This window comes from Rhinopithecus bieti, unplaced genomic scaffold (genome assembly GCF_001698545.2).
Source record: "Rhinopithecus bieti isolate Rb0 unplaced genomic scaffold, ASM169854v2 scaffold_28016, whole genome shotgun sequence".
NCBI lineage: Eukaryota > Metazoa > Chordata > Mammalia > Primates > Cercopithecidae > Rhinopithecus > Rhinopithecus bieti.
Genome location: NW_016813202.1, coordinates 4,872,850 through 4,889,167, shown reverse-complemented (window position 1 = coordinate 4,889,167; position 16,318 = coordinate 4,872,850). Strand labels below are relative to the sequence as shown.

Sequence of the window (16,318 nt, the reverse complement as noted above, 5' to 3'; positions counted from 1 at the left end):
GTATATATTTTAAGAAGATTCCTAAATGATCCATGAGGTTTATACAGATGGCCCCCAACTTCCAATGGTTTGGCTTAACAATTTTTAAACTTTATGACAGTGTGAAAGCAATACGCATTCAGTAGAAACCATACTTCAAGTGTTGTTTTGTTTTTTGTTTTTTTTTGTTTTGTTTTGTTTTGTTTTGTTTTTTTTGAGAGGGAGTCTCGCTCTGTCGCCCAGGCTGGAGTGCAGTTGCCAGATCTCGGCCCACTGCAAGCTCCGCCCCCCGGGTTTACGCCATTTTCCTGCCTCAGCCTCCCGAGTAGCTGAGACTACAGGCGCCCACCACTTTGCCCGGCTACTTTTTTGTATTTTTTTAGTAGAGACGGGGTTTCACCGTATTAGCCAGGATGGTCTCGATCTCCTGACCTCGTGATCCGCCCGTCTCGGCTTCCCAAAGTGCTGGGATTACAGGCTTGAGCCACCGCGCCCGGCCTTCAAGTGTTGTTTTTAACTTTCAGTATGGTATGCAGTAGATTATATGAGAGAGTCAGTACTTTATTATAAAATAGGCTTTGTGTTAGATGATTCTGCCCAAGTGTAGGCTAATGTAAGTGTTCTGAGCATGTTTATGGTAGGCCAGGCTAAGCCATGATGTTCAGTAGGTTAGGTACATTTTAATGATATTTTCAACTTACAATGGATTCAGTGAGATGTGACCCCATGGTAAGTTGAAGAGCAGCTGTACACAGATTTTCTTGGAATTTTACATTTTAAACTGTACAAAAAAAAGTGTTTTCTTCAGACTACATTGTATTCGATTCTAGAGAAAATAAAATTAGTGTTGTCTAATTTTATTTTCTTGTAGACTCATTCACAGTAATGTATAAAATTGCAAACCATTATTAGAGATTTTAAAAATTATTTAATCATTCTTGCCCCGCATATGATTACTTCCATTGAAACATACAATTTTAAATGTTGTTACAAGTTCATTTTAATACAGTCTTTGATAACAATATCTACATATAAAATCAAATGTGGTCTCGCACAGTGGCTCGCTCCTGTAATCCCAGCACTTTGGGAGACAGAGGCAGGAGGATCGTTTGAGTCCAGGAGTTTGAAACCAGCCTGGGCAACATGGTGAAACCCTGTCTCTTAAAAAAAAATAAATAGGCTAGGCGTGGTGGCTCACGCCTGTGATCCTAGTACTTTGGGAGGCCGAGGCGGATGGATCACAAGGTCAGGAGTTCGAGACCAGCTTGACCAACATGGTGAAACCCCATCTCTACTAAAAATAGAAAAATTAGCTGGGCATGGTGGTACGTGCCTGTAGTCCCAGCTACTCGGGAGGCTGAGGCAGGAGATTCACTTGAACCCAGGAGGCAGAGGTTGCAGTGAGCCAAGATGATGCCACTGCACTCCAGCCTGGTGACAGAGCGAGACTATCTCAAAAAATTAATTAATAAGATAAAATGTTTACTGCTTCCATATTGACAGGTGATGCACATGGCTAAATATATATTTAAATACAGCAATTACATAAGAACAGTGTAACTGTGTTCCATAAAATGAACTGCCTAAATTTGCAGCCATATGCTGATACTGATTGGGAGTCCCTGAGTCCCTACCCCAGCATCCTGGGAAGGAGAATCCTGCTGGCCTGTCTTGCGTCAGATGGCCACTGTGGCCCTGGCTGCCTTGGTTAATGGATGAGACCAGGTGTGAAGATCCAGGAGTTATTCCAGAGAAGTAGGGAGGGCTGATTACCACCAAAGAGGTTCATGACCCATAGATTCTTAGAAGTGGAAATTTTGTCACAAGACTACTTTCTCCCCAGCAATTTTTGTTTCTTTGTACCTTTATTAAGTAGTTAGATGATAAATGGTAACTTACTCTAATTTGTCATTCTAAGTTTTATGTTTGAAAAGTAATTTTTTTTATAATACAGCAGACATTTGCATTTCTACAGCATTTAAAACATGAAGACTTTTTAACAACCCGTGAACACTTGCTTAGTATTTAAACATTTTAAACTGTACAGAAATGTTTTCTTTGATCTACATCGTATTCCATTCTAGAGAGACTAGTGGTGTCTAATTTTTATTTCCTTGTAGACTCATTCACAGTAATGTATATACTTGCAAACCATTATTAAAAACTTTAAAAATTATTTCATCGTTTTTGCCCTGCATATGATAAATGATAGTATTTACTTTCATTGAAACATATAATTTTAAATGTTGAAAGTTCTTTTTTTTTGTTTTGCTTTTTGAGATGGAATCTCGCTCTGTCACCAGGCTGGAGTGCAGTGGTGCGATCTTGGCTCGCTGCAACCTCCACCTCCCGGGTTCAAGCGATTCTCCTGCCTCAGCCTCCCGAGTAGCTGGGACTACAGGCATGTACTACCATGCCCAGCTAATTTTGTATTTTAGTAGAGACGGGGTTTCACCATGTTGGCCAGGATGGTCTCAATCTCTTGACCTCATGATCTGCCTGCCTTGGCCTCCCAAAGTGCTGGGATTACAGGCGTGAGCCACCGTGTCTGGCTGTGAAAGTTCATTTTAATACAGTCTTCGATAACAATATCTACATAAAAAAATCAAACATCTGGCATGGTGGCTCATGCCTGTAATCCCAGCACTTTGGGAGGCTGAGGCAGGAGGATCGCTTGAGTCCAGGAGTTTAAGAGCAGCCTGGTCAACACGGTGAGACCCTGTCTTTTTTTTTCTTTCTTTTTTTTTTTTTTTTCAGATGGCGTCTCGCTGTCACCCAGGCTGGAGTGCGTGGCGCCATCTTGGCTCACTGCAGCCTCCGACTCCCTGGTTCAAGCGATTCTTCTGCCTCAGCCTCCCGAGTAGCTGGGACTACGGGCTTGCGCCACCATGCCCAGCTAATTTTTGTATTTTTAGTAGAGACGAGGTTTCACCATGTTGGCCAGGATGGTCTCGATCTCCTGACCTCATTATCGGCCTTCCTTGGCCTCCCAAAGTGCCGGGATTACAGGTGTGAGGCATTGCACCTGGCCAAAACCCTGTCTCTTTAAAATAAATAAATAAATAAATAAAACAATAATAATAAATAAAATGTTTACTGCTTCCATATTGACAGGTGGTGCACATGGCTAAATATATTTTTAAATACAGTAATTACATATGAACAGTGTATTAGTATTTAAACACTGTTCATATCTGATTAGGCAGACAATGAAATTTTTTCCTTTTCAACCATATTATTTAGATAATCCCTGAATAGTGGTAAACACCAAGTACAGTTATTTGTGTTTTAGTTACGCTGGTTGTACCACTGTAGAAGGGAATTCATTGTTGTAGTCCAGATGTAGTGACTTTACCGAGGTATATACTATGTACCAAGAATGTAGTAACACTTTGTTTTTCTTTTTACAGGGAATTGATGTTGATGCTGAAAATTGTGCAGTGTGTATTGAAAATTTCAAAGTAAAGGATATTATTAGAATTCTGCCATGCAAGTATGTTCTTTTTACCTACCGAGATGTTAAAATTACTTGACAAGTTTTAGGTGTCTGACAAAATAGTTGTTTTTTATGATATGAAGATCTTGTTATTTGTGATCATCTCCTCTTTTTAGAAAAGCAGCTTGGATTTTAAATGTAATGTCTTCACTGCTCTTTAAGATTGCTTTACCTAGGAGATTCTTAGGTTACATTAAGACTCGTTAAGTGTCTTTGTCATAGATTGGCTTTTAGTCTTCTAAGCAAGGCTTTATCAGAATCGTAGGAATTACATTATACATTTAGCAGTGCAAAAAGTAAGCTGTGTTGGGGGCAAGAAAAATGAGGGACCAGGGAGGAGGGCCTGAAACAGCCTAAAGGAAGTGGGTTGGGGAGGGCAGTAGTTTGCTGTTATTTGCACCCTGGACTTGCGTTCCTTCTAAGGTTGTTTAAAATCAGTATTCCTAGCTGGCTCACACCTGTAATCCCAGCACTTTGGGAGGCTGACTCAGGTGTTCAAGACCAGCCTGGTCAACATGGTGAAACCCCATCTGTACTGAAAATACAAAAATTAGCCGGGTGTGGTGGTATACGCCTGTAATCCCAGCTACTCAAGTGGCTGAGGCAGGAGAATTGCTTGAACCCGGGAGGCAAAGGTTACAGTGAGCCGAGATTGCACCACTGCACTCCAACCTGGGTGACAGAGTGAGACTCCATCTCAAAAAAAAAAAAAATTTTTTTTCCTTTATTCTGGTTACACTAAGGGTTTTGTTTTAGTAGCAGGAAGTTGCTTTAAAAAAAAAATGGAAAGAATGAAAGGGTGGGCGTGGTGGCTCATGACTGTAATCCCAGCATTTTGGAAGGCCAAGGCAGGTGGATTACTTAAGGCCAGGAGTTTGAGACCAGCCTGGCCAACATGGCAAAACCCCGTCTCTATTACAATAAAAATACAAAAATTAGCCAGACATGGTGGCGCATGCCTGTAATCCCAGCTACTCAGGAGGCTGAGGTATGAGAATTGCTTGAACCTGGGAGGTAGACATTGCAGTGAGCTGAGATCATGCCATTGCACTCCATCCTGGGCAACATGGCAAGACTCTGTCTCCAAAAAAAGTAATGGGATACTTTAATTGATAACTTTTTTAAAAGAATTGCTTTGTTAAAAGGGTTCATTTTGTGTGCAGAAATGGTATATTTTAAGTCTGATGAATTTCAATTATACTTCACAGCTATTAGAAGCAGGTCACAAGTCAGTATATAATTATATTTTGCTTTGTTTGCAGAGTACTTTAGTATATATCCAAGTACTTTATAGTAGATTGATAACTGTGTGAAGGAAATGCAGCCATGCATATCAGGATAACCAAATGAAAGTTTCCTGACTAAAGGTAGCTGGTTTAAACCTACAAACATTTACATGTGATTGGTACAATGGGTTCTGAATAAACTGGGTTGGGTCAGTGTAAGTGGATCATGTCATGTAGAAAGTTATTAAAGTAGAGAGAAGAGTTTTTACTCCAGGCTGGTTTAGGGTAAGTCTTTCTAACTTAAAAACAATGTCCAGGAAGCTGCACAGACGAGCAGTGCTAGGTTGTGCTGGTGGCTGAGCTGGAGTTTGGACCTGACCCTCAAATGCAGGCACATGTGCTCATTTCCTGGTCTCCTTACCGGGGTTTTGACTTTTCCCTTATTTACTCCTGTGCTTTATTTACGTAACAAATTTCCCAATAAAGCCAACATGTTCCTTTTATGTTTTTGTAAAAATTATTTCTTAAGTACTGGTTTTTTTTTTTAATTTTTTAATTTTTTTTTTTGAGACAGAGTTTCACTCTTGTTGCCCAGACTGGAATGCAAGGGGTATGATCTTGGCTCACTACAACCTCTGTCTTCCGAGTTCAAGCGATTCTCCTGCCTCAGCCTCCTGAGTAGCTGGGATTACAGGCGTCTGCCAACACACCCAGCTAATTTTTGTACTTTTAGTGTAGAGCGGGTTTCACTATGTTGGCCAGGCTGGTCTCGAACTCCTGACCTCAGGTGATCCACCCACCTTAGCCTCCCAAAATGTTGGGATTACAGGCGTGAGCCACCATGCCTGGCCGCAAGTACTGTTACTTTTAATTCCACTGGCAGATTTCTGTTTGTAAAAAAAAAAAAAGTCTTCAAACAACAGTAATAATACCAAACAATGACCAAGTATGCTCTGTGCCTGGCGCAGTTGTACACACATTGCATGTGCCCCTCAGCCCCTGGTGTGGGGCAGAGAGTGTAGGGACCTAGTTCAGAGTCCCAGCCATTGAATGGCATGCTCGTGTCTGAGCCCAGCCTGTCTGGCTCTGAAACCCATACTATAATCTTAACTCCTTTTCTTCATCACTTGTAGAACATAGATTTATCACACAGGAGGAAAAGTTAGCCAACTGAGACAAATCAGCAAAAGAAGAAAATATATATGCCTTTTTTTTTTATTCTGAAAGTGATAGGTGTTCATTGTAGAAAAATGGAGTATATACAAAACTGTGTAAGAGAGAAAAAAAGTATCGCGTAAGCCTGCGTAAGCCTACCACCGCAAGATGATCTGTTAATATTTTTGTTGTATTTCCATTTGAGTCATTTTATGGACTTATATAAGGTACTGCCAGTTTAGTATTAGCTTACTTCTTACTACTAGTTGATTTATGCCACGTTTTTTCCCAAAAATTTTTCAAATAAGTTACAAAGGCACGTAAAAATGTACAACCTAGTGTGAGGGCATAAATAAGCCATGTTTTTGTAGGGTGAAGGGAAATTTTCCCTAGAAGTGCCAGATTCTGTTTCACATGGAAGAGAGAATAATGACATGATAAGTAAGTAGACAAGAATGTTGATTTGATGTCAGCTAACTTGTAATGAGAGGATGAGTTGGTAGAATGTCTTATTTCCTTTATAAGTTATGTAAACATTGATTTTAAAAACATTAACACATACTTAATTTTTTTAGGCATATTTTTCATAGAATATGCATTGACCCATGGCTTTTGGATCACCGAACATGTCCAATGTGTAAACTTGATGTCATCAAAGCCCTAGGATATTGGGTTTGTTACGTTTTTGTTTATATTCAATCTCTGCCCCAGTTCTTCCTGAGTGATTCAGTTTCATTATTGACTAGAAACAAGAGGAACGGGCGAAAGGCTCCTAATATCCTTGTGGTTCTCTGAAGAAAATTTCCTCACTATTAAAAATGACTTCTTAAGGCAGTCCAAAAAAATCAGCGAAATAGATTTGTGATGATAGAACAGTGTGCTCAGATGTTTCCCAGAGAGTTTGTAATTACTTAGAGTAATGTGTTTTGGTGTGCTGCACCACAGAATGTATATATGCTAGTTTTGTATAAACAAGAATCATAAAATATTTGAAAAGGAAGGAGCCGCATAGGTTGTCTGGCTTAATATGTGCATTCTACATGTGAAGAAACCAAAGCCAATACTTCTTAACATCAAATATTATTCCCTATTCCTAGGTTTCAGAATCAAATAGACCTGGGGCAGTTTGTCCTGCATTGAAGTTGGTGCATCACTGATGGTCACAGGGCCTTACACAGAAGACACAGGGGCAAAATGAAAAGGAAATCATAGGAGTAGCTAGCCACGTGCTGAACAAATGCCTTCCATACCTTGTTATGTCTAATCTTCACAGTTGCTATATAAGTGCTGTCACTATTCCCATCTTACTAATTAGAAACTTGAGCTTAGAGAAGCTAAATAACTCACCTGAAGTCATACAGTTATTTAATGGGAAATCATCTTTCAAATAAAGTTTGCTTAATTCCAGGGTCTGAGCACTTAACTATTACCCTACCCAAAGAGGGGAACATAGAGGGAAAGAATACTTTTGTTTAGGTTATGTTTTTTTATTGGTTTTAGAGTCTTCATGCAATCTATTAATGTCTCAACATATTCTCATTTAGAAGATAAACAGTTTTAGGCCGGACTTGGTGGCTCATGCCTGATCCTGGCATTTAGGGAGGCTGAGGTGGGCGGATCACTTGAGGTCAGGAGTTCAAGACCAGCCTGGCCAACATGGTGAAACCGTGTCTCTACTAAAAATACAAAAAAAAATTAGCCAGATGTGATGGCACACTCCTATAGTCCCATTTACTTGGGAGACTGAGACAGGAGGATCGCTTGGGTCTAGGAGGCAGAGGTTGTAGTGAACTGAGAGCGTGCCACTGCACTCTAGCCAGGGCAACGAGAGTGAAACCCTGTCTCAATCAATCAATCAAAAAAAAAAGTTTTCAAATAAAGATCTTTGGGGAAAATAATTTATCAAATATCGTCTTGTTGCTAAACATACTTTTAGAGTTTTTCATAGAGTTTATTGTGGAATTAGAAACTGCAGTTTGGGTTTTTTTAATGATGATCATTTTATGCAGCTTTAAGCCATTATGGTCATGTAAGCGTCTATAGTGGCATCATTAAAGAACTGACCCGTTAAGCAAGACTTATTTCCCAGACTGCAGTCTGTTTAAAATGCCCCCTCATCTTCTAGCTTAAGAGACCGCTTCCTTAACAACTGCTGTCATTCTCTATGAATTACAATTCGTTTGTTATTTTTGAGACAGCCTCACTCTGTCGCCCAGGCTGGAGTGCAGTGGTATGATCTCGGCTCACTTCAGCCTCTGCCTCATGGGTTCAAGTGATTCTCCTGCCTCAGCCTCCCAAGTAGCTGAGCTTACAGGTGCACTCCACTACATCCAGCTAATTTTTTATATTTTTTGTAGAGATGGAGTTTTACCACATTGGCCAGGCTGGACTCAAACTCTTGGCCTCAAGTGATCCATCCGCCTCAGCCTCCCAAAGTGCTGAGATTACAGGCATGAGCCATCGCACCTGGCCACTGAATTGTTTTTTAAATGTGAGTTCCAGAATGCCTTCACTGTGTGCTTACAGGAAGGTGGAGGTCAGTGTTCAGGTGGAGGTCAGTGTTCAAGAACGGTCTTACTAGAAACTGAGACTATTTTGACGTCCAGAAAATTTGTCTCTCTTTTAGAATTTCTTCACATATTCATGGTTTTCAATAATTGTAGCTGTGTTTAGCATGGCATAACATGCTTTCTTAATGAACCTGGTTCATCCCTCTTTACTGCAGAAACTGTAGCTTAGAAGAGAGGATGAGCGTTTGTGGGGACAGCATATAGCATACAGGGAGCTTGATGGATTTCTTTCTTGGCAAGGTTTTAGAACTCTTTTCCTTCATTAGATATACTCTAAAGCATATTCTAAGTTGTTTTCTTCATCAGTCAGTAGTTTAACATGCTTTTCATTTCTGGATGTTTGTATGAAAGGAATTTCACTGACTGTAGCACAGGGACTTTAATCCTCATGAGTTTTGTTTGTGGAAATAAGCTGTATATTTCATATATTAAAAATTAAGACTCTTCATCTCACGTTAGGTTGAATGTTAATTTCAGAAAGCTAGAATATATATCCCCAGAATGCCTAATTTATTTTTTGATGAACAGAACCTGTGGTAACATTAAACCTCAGAAACTTACTGTCTTGTCTTTGACTTTTGAATCTTTAGACAGTACACCCTTTTCTGTGGACCTCTTGACCCCCTCCTGCAGTGGATGCTTTAGTTAGCCATGCTGTGCCCTCTTGTAGTAACTAGTTCTCTATTTCCCCATAACTGTAGTGAGAGTCAGCCTCAGTCTACCACACAGACTTTAAAGGTTTACAGCTATGTCAGTCATTCTTGTCACTTGTTTTCATTCATTTGGCAAGGATGGGTCAAAGAAATGACATCTAAGGTGCTAGATCTGCACTTGGCTCTGGGGAGACAAAGATGAGTAAGACACAGCCCCTCCCCTCAAAGGCTCTTGAGGATTTCACTTTCTGGACTGGTGGGGGGTCAGGGCACGCACACAGAAGGGCATGCACACAGACACGACATGGCCAAAGAGTCCTGTTTGAAGTGCTGCCTGTGGGAGCACAGAGGAGGGGTCACATGCCCTGCTGCCAGGTAGAAATTGGAAGGTGGAGCAAGTGCATTTGAGAGGGCAGTTGAGCTGGGTGTTGCATTATCTGTCAGACACACCAAAGTCTTGAGGCTAATGCTATGTCTGGGGAGTGAACAGACAGGGTTGGAGGTTGGCAGGTAGTTAAGTTAGCAGATACTTAGGTAAACAGGTTGTGGGCTAGGCTGGCAGAAGTTTGGGTACTGTGGTGATGTCACAGCCACAGAATTTGTTGCTTGGTGTGTCAGGAGCAGGGATGGGAGGGCGTTACATTACTGGTGAGGCAGGAGGGGCAGGTTCTAGAACACAGGTGGAGCAGGGCTGTTGGGGGCGCAGCCCAGTGGAGGGAGGTGGAGCGCCTGTGAGTGGTGTTTTTACTTGAAGCAATGGTGAGATGCTGAGCCAGATGGTCATAGTGAACCTACAGCAACCCCTCATCTAATAAGTCACTTTACCAGGAGTTCCATCCACTTACAACACAGCTTTGACTCTGGTATTAATCAAATAAGGTTTCTAGCTGTTCCCCAAATGTCGAGACTTAATGTAGTGTTGCTGATAGTGTCTCCAGCCCTCCACTTTCACTGTTTTCCTTTCTTTAAAGCAGCAAATGGAAGCGGGAGGGAAGGTGAAGGCAAACTACAGCTGATCAACACCCTGTCCATATGGAAGGAGCCAGAGTAACTTTTTCAAGAAAATAATACAGTCTGAAGGCATCTGTTGTTCAAAAGCCTTGTTTATCTCTGAAACCCTAGTGCCTCACTGTAAACCAGCACAGGGCAGTAATCAAAGTTCATGGCTATGGCCTCATATCCGCTGTCCAGGAAGGCAAGGAAGTGGAGGAAAGCTTCACTTTCTGTCAATAGTTTAAAAGCTGGCATTGCTTGTATCAAGGAGGGGAAATGTTTTTTAGAATAAAAAACATGTAGGCCTTAGGAGGTTGGTTGTTGAGAAATAATTCATTTTCTTGTGATACTAGATAAGGGAGACATTTTGTGCTTTTTGCCAGATTCATTGTATAGAAGTACATAATATCGTGTGTGAATTACGAGCCAGACGATAGATAAGCTTTGATCATGTTTTTCTTCTGTTCTAATTCTCAAGGGAGAGCCTGGGGATGTCCAGGACATGCCTGCTCCAGAATTTCCTTCTGGAAGGGATCCGGCTGCAAATTTCAGTCTAACTTTACCAGAGGACGACGGAAGTGATGAGAGCAGTCCACCATCAGCCTCCCCCGCTGAATCTGAGCCACAGTGCGATGCCAGCTTTAAAGGAGATGCAGGGGAAAATACGGCATTGCTAGGTGAGCGGTGTGCAAATTATAAAACAATGGAATGTGGCCAGGTGTGGTGGCTCACACCTGTAATCTCAGTGCTTTGGAAGATTAAGGTGGGAGGATCGCTTGAGTTTGAGCTATCAAAGAATAAATAACCAGGAATTAAATATAACCTACGTTTTACTTAACGTATGAAGCTCTTTCTATGTTGATAAGTAGGTGATTTTTTACAGCTACATAGTACTACATTTTGAATTTTCTATAATTTCTTGGAACTATTCCTGGGTGTTTATTATCACTAGCACTTTGAAATCATTATGTATATATACTTACCACTTGTCTAATTGTTTTCTGTCACTCTGATAGGTAAAATGTAGTGAACTGCATGTATTTTTTGTTTGGTTTTTTTTGTGTGTTTTGTTTTACTTTTTGAGGCAGGGTGTTGCTCTGTCACCCTGGCTGGAGTATAGTGATGAGAACACAGCTCACTGCAGCCTCAAATTCCCAGGCTTAACTAGTCCTGCCACCTCTGCCTCCCAAGTAGCTGGGACCACAGGCACGTGCCACCACATCTAGCTAACTTTTAAAATTTTTTTGAAGTGATGAAGTCTCACCATGTTGTCTAGACTAATCACATTTTTTTTTATTACTGATGAGGTTAATCCTCTTTTCAGATTATTGGTCATCTTTATTCATTGATGAACTGCTTATTTTATCCCTTGCTTATTTTTTTATGGAGATAGTAATTTTTTCATATTGATCCTTAGAGCTTTTTATACACTGAAAATACTAGGGCTTTGTCATATATTTTGTGTATTTCTCCCCCAATTTCTGTATCCTTTGGCTTTTCATTGTACTTTCCAGATAGAAATTATGTAGTTTAGTTTCCTGTTCTCTCATGATTCTGCCTTTGATTGCATGCTGACTTAGGAAGGCCTTTCTTAGGATTATAAAGATATTGACCTGTACTTTGCTAGTATTTGTGGGTTTTGTATTTTACATTGAAATCTTAGTATATATAGTTTAAGGTGTGAGGAGAGATTTAACTAATCTATTTTTTTCCTTTTATTCCACTTGTTAAACCTAAGTGTTTAATCAGTTGTCCTAATATTGTTTAGTGAATAATAATTACAAATAATGTTTTGATATTTGCAAGGCAAATTCCTTCATCTTTATTCTTCTTTTAAAAATAATTCCTGGGCTATTCTATATTATTATTATTGTTGTTGTTATTGTTTGAGATGGAGTCTTGCTCTGTTGGCCAGTCTGGAGTACAGTGGTGTGATCTCAGCTCACTGCAGCCTTCGCCTCCTGGGTTCAGGTGATTTGCTGGCCTCAGGTGATCTGCCCTCCTTTGCCTCCCAAAGTGCTAGGATTACAGGCATGAGCCACCATACCTGGCCTGTTCTACATTTTTTAAAGATTAATTCTAAAACCATTTTGCCAAGTAAAAGAAAATCTCATCAGAATTTTTATTGGAATTGGATTCACTTAAAGGTTATTTTATTTTATTTTATTTGTTTATTTTTATTTTATTTTATTTTTATATTTTATTTTATAATTTTATTTTATTTTATTATTTTATTTTATTTTATTTTATTTTATTTTTGAGATGGAGTCTCGCTCTGTCGCCCGGGCCTGGAGTGCAGTGGCCGGATCTCAGCCTCAACTGCAAGCTCGCCTTCCCGGGTTTACGCCATTCTCCTGCCCTCAGCCTCCTGAGTAGCTGGGAACTACAGCGCCCGCCACCTCGCACCGGCTAGTTATTTTGTATTTTTTCAGTAAGAGACGGGTTTCACCGTGGTTAGCCAGGATGGTCTCGAATCCTCCACTGACCTCCGGGTGATCCCCACCCGTCTCGGCCTTCCCAAAGTGCTGGGATACAGCCTTGAGCCCACTGCGCCCGGCAAAGGTTATTTTAAATGGGAAGAATCGATGCTTCACATTTTGAATTTTGTCATCCTAGAAGAGGAAGCCTATTTTTCCAAAGCAGTAAGATTGAAACTAAGTCAGTTTCTTTGTGGCACATTTAGGATCCGTGAGGCAAAAATAGGTAGAAATATTACAATGTAAGTATTAACAGCACCAGAGGAAGAAAAAAGAATGCATTGTGGAAGAAAAAAGGAGAATAGATTTCGGAGAATTATAAAATTGTAGCGATTGATTGGTGTAGGCATTCTCCTAACCAGCTCTCCAGCTAAGACTGGGCCACCTTACAAAGCAGCATGTTCTGTTGGTAAATGGCTCTTATTTTTAAAAATGTCTTTATATGGAGCCAGAATGCATACCTGTGTGATTTTGCCATTGCCTTCCAACTCCAGAAAGAAAACTAACTTTGCCTTCTCTAGTACATGAGCCACCCTGGAGATACTAAGACTCTTACTCTGACTAAATGTCCTTCAAGAGCAGCCTCCAGAGTTTTCTGCATTCTTGCTACCTTGTTAACTTGCAGTGCATTACAGTTTACCATTGGCTGTCCTGAAATGCCCTCTTAGAACACAGATAATAAAATTTGAAATCATGGGTAGAAATAAAGAAGGTGGAAGAAGCAGCTAGGTTTCCAAAGCAGCAGAATGTCAGATACCTTCTGAAGCAGCCAGTTTCCCCCATGTCCCCACCCAACCCCATGTGGGGCTCACATTCTGTTTTTCTTTGTCCTTTTTTTAAATTCCCAAGTATTGTGCATCAGCAAGTTGACCTTATCTGTTAATGTTCTTTCAGCCTTGTAACGGTAACAGTATAAATTGAAAAACACTAAATTAGAAAAATCAGGCATTAATATCTCCAGAATAAAATGTAGTTTCACTTACAGTTGAGAAAACATTTACTAGACTCTTAGGAGCAACTAGGAAATGAATGTGGAAGTTACTGTGGTAGACCCTGGAGAAGGTGTTTTCCTGCAGAAGTGCACCTTCCACTGTCCAGTTACGTCACTCTCCACCTACTACACCTCCTTGAAGCGAGTGCAAAATATTTGATTGGGTGTGGGGGGGATTGGAGAGATACTGGTCAAAAGGTGCAAAGTTTCAGTTAGGAGTAAATTCAGGAACTCCATTATACAGCATGGTGACTACAGTTCATATAACAATGTATAGTATTCTTGAAAGATGCCCAAAGAGTAGATTTTAAATGTTCTCACTTTGAATAAATATGTCAGGTAATGCACATGAATTAGTGTGATTTAGCCATTCCACAATGTATACATGTTTCAGAACATCATGTTGTATACCATAAATATATGCAGTTTTTGTCAGTTTAAACAGTAAATACACATTTTATATTTATAAAGCAAGAGGAAGCATTTTGAGATTACTTATGTTATTTCACCATTTAATAGAAACTTTAGGCTGGACATGGTGGCACACACTTGTAATCCTAGCACTTTTGGAGGTGGGGTGGTGGGGAGCAGATTACATCGCATGAGGCCAGCCTGGGGAACGTGCAGAAACCCTGTCTCTACAAAACATTAGCAGGGCATAGTGGCATGTGCCTGTAGTCCCAGCTGTCTGGGAAGCTGAGGTGGGAGGATCACTTGAACCCAGGAGATCAAGGATGCAGTGAGCCATGGCCATGATCATGTCACTGCACTCCAGCCTGGGTGAGAGAGTAAGACCCTGTCTCAAAAGAGAAACTTTAAATTGGCAAAATAAAAAGTAGTGGGTTCTGCTGCTGTCTTTAAGGAAGTATTCTATTCTAAGAGCCTTTTGTGTGGAGTGATTTTTGTATACCTAGTAATAGCAACTGTCTGGATTTCAGTACCAGCTCCTCCTCTTCCTTGCCATCTATAAACCAGGGCTGGCGACATGTTAATCTCTACCTCTTAGGGTCGATATAAATACTGGCTATTGTTTTCATTGGTGGCAGCGTCACCATCACCTTAGCTACTTGTTCAACTTTTGGGAACATCTTCTGGTACCACCATCTCTAACTGTCTTTAAAGACTGATCTGCTGATGAGATTAATGTTGGCTATGCTAATGCTAGAAAACTCATACGACAAAGGTGTTTACCAATTTTTCTTGTTGACTATCAATGGGTTATCAGTTTTCCATATATGTTTTATTTAAAATTTTCTGTTAGCCGGGCGTGGTGGCTCATGCCTCTAATCCTGCATGTAATGGTAGACCCTGGAGAAGGTGTTTTCTCCACTTTGGGAGGCTGAGGTGGGTGGATCACCTGAGGTCAGGAGTTCGAGACTAGCCTGGCCAACATGGTGAAACCTCATCTCTACTAAAAATGCAAAAGGTTGCTGAGTGTGGTGGTGGGTGCCTGTAGTCCCAGCCACCCAGGAGGCTGAGGCAGGAGAATTGCTTGAACCTGGGAGGCAGAGGTTGCAGTGAGTCGAGATGGCGCCATTGCACTCCAGCCGGGGCAACAGAGTGAGACTCCATCTCAAAAAAAAGAAAACAGTTTTTCTGTTTACCATCTTGAATTATCTCCAGGTGAGTAACTGTGTTTGTGTAATTGAAGCTCGGAATATGCTGCCCTCTTCTCCTGATGGAGTAGCTTGTGTCGTTCTCTTGCAGAAGCCGGCAGAAGTGACTCTCGGCATGGAGGACCCATCTCCTAGCTCACGTGCCCACTGAAGTGGCACCGGAAGAAGTTTGGCTTGAACTAAAGGACATTTTATTTTTTTTACTTCAGCACATAATTTGTATATTTGAAAATAATGTATATTATTTTACCTATTAGATTCTGATTTGATATACAAAGGACTAAGATATTTTCTTCTGAAAGAGACTTTTCGATTAATCCTCATATATTTATCTACTAAAATTTACCATGAACAGTGTGTTGCTTCAGACTTACAAAGACAACTGGGGCAAGTACTCTAATGTAAAGGACAGGTGGTGTTTCTGTATAATAGACTGGCTGCTACGGTACTGTAAAAAACTGGTTAATTCTATTTTTCAAGGTTTTGGCTAAGCACATCAATTTTAGACTAGTTGAAGTGGAACTGTATAATTCAATTCGGTAATTGATCACATGGGCTTTCCCTGGCGGAAAGGTTTGGTTTTTTTGTTTTTTTTTTTAAGAACTTGAAGCTTGTAACTGAGCTGTCTGTAGCTTTTTTGCCCATCTGTGTTGTATGTGGAGATTTCAAAACCTGAGAGCACTTTTTCTTTGTTTAGAATTAGGAGAAAGTCACTAGATGACTTTAGGATTTGCATTTTTCCCTTTATTGCCTCATTTCTTGTGACGCCTTGATGGGGAGGGAAATCTGTTTATTTTTTCCTACAAATAAAAACCTAAGATTCTATATTGCACATGAGCATTAAGTTCTTCATTGCCTTGTTAAGGAAAATGAGTAGGCAGACTGAGAATCGGTTATATTGATTTCAGTTACAATTTAATCTTTACAATTAAAAGGGCGAAAGATGTAGAATTTTAATTTTTATTGTTGACTCGAAATAACCAGTTTTCTTGATTAGAGTTTAAGCAGATTTAATACTATGACTTTGGTAACCATTTCTTCTTTTTTACTTGCTTGCTGTTCTTTTGGGTCAAAGGAGCAGGCTAATGCAGAGCTTTTGGAGACCGCTAAGTGTTAGAAAGTGATGAAACGCACACTCTGCTGTTCTCACTTCTTGGAGGTA

The 16,318-nt window shown here is 40.4% G+C and overlaps 1 protein-coding gene across 1 annotated transcript in view; it reads left to right on the top strand.

Annotated features, from left to right (window-relative positions):
* The window catches only part of RNF149 (ring finger protein 149), a 34,020-nt gene extending 18,032 nt beyond the window's left edge, over positions 1–15,988 (top strand). Inside the window, exons 4-7 of the mRNA XM_017847789.1 lie at positions 3,390–3,472; positions 6,432–6,528; positions 10,551–10,749; positions 15,248–15,988. Of these exons, the coding sequence (XP_017703278.1) occupies positions 3,390–3,472; positions 6,432–6,528; positions 10,551–10,749; positions 15,248–15,291 (423 nt within the window). The 3' untranslated portion in view covers positions 15,292–15,988. The remainder of the gene's footprint in view (positions 1–3,389; positions 3,473–6,431; positions 6,529–10,550; positions 10,750–15,247) is intronic.
* The last annotated feature ends 330 nt before the right edge of the window (positions 15,989–16,318 follow it).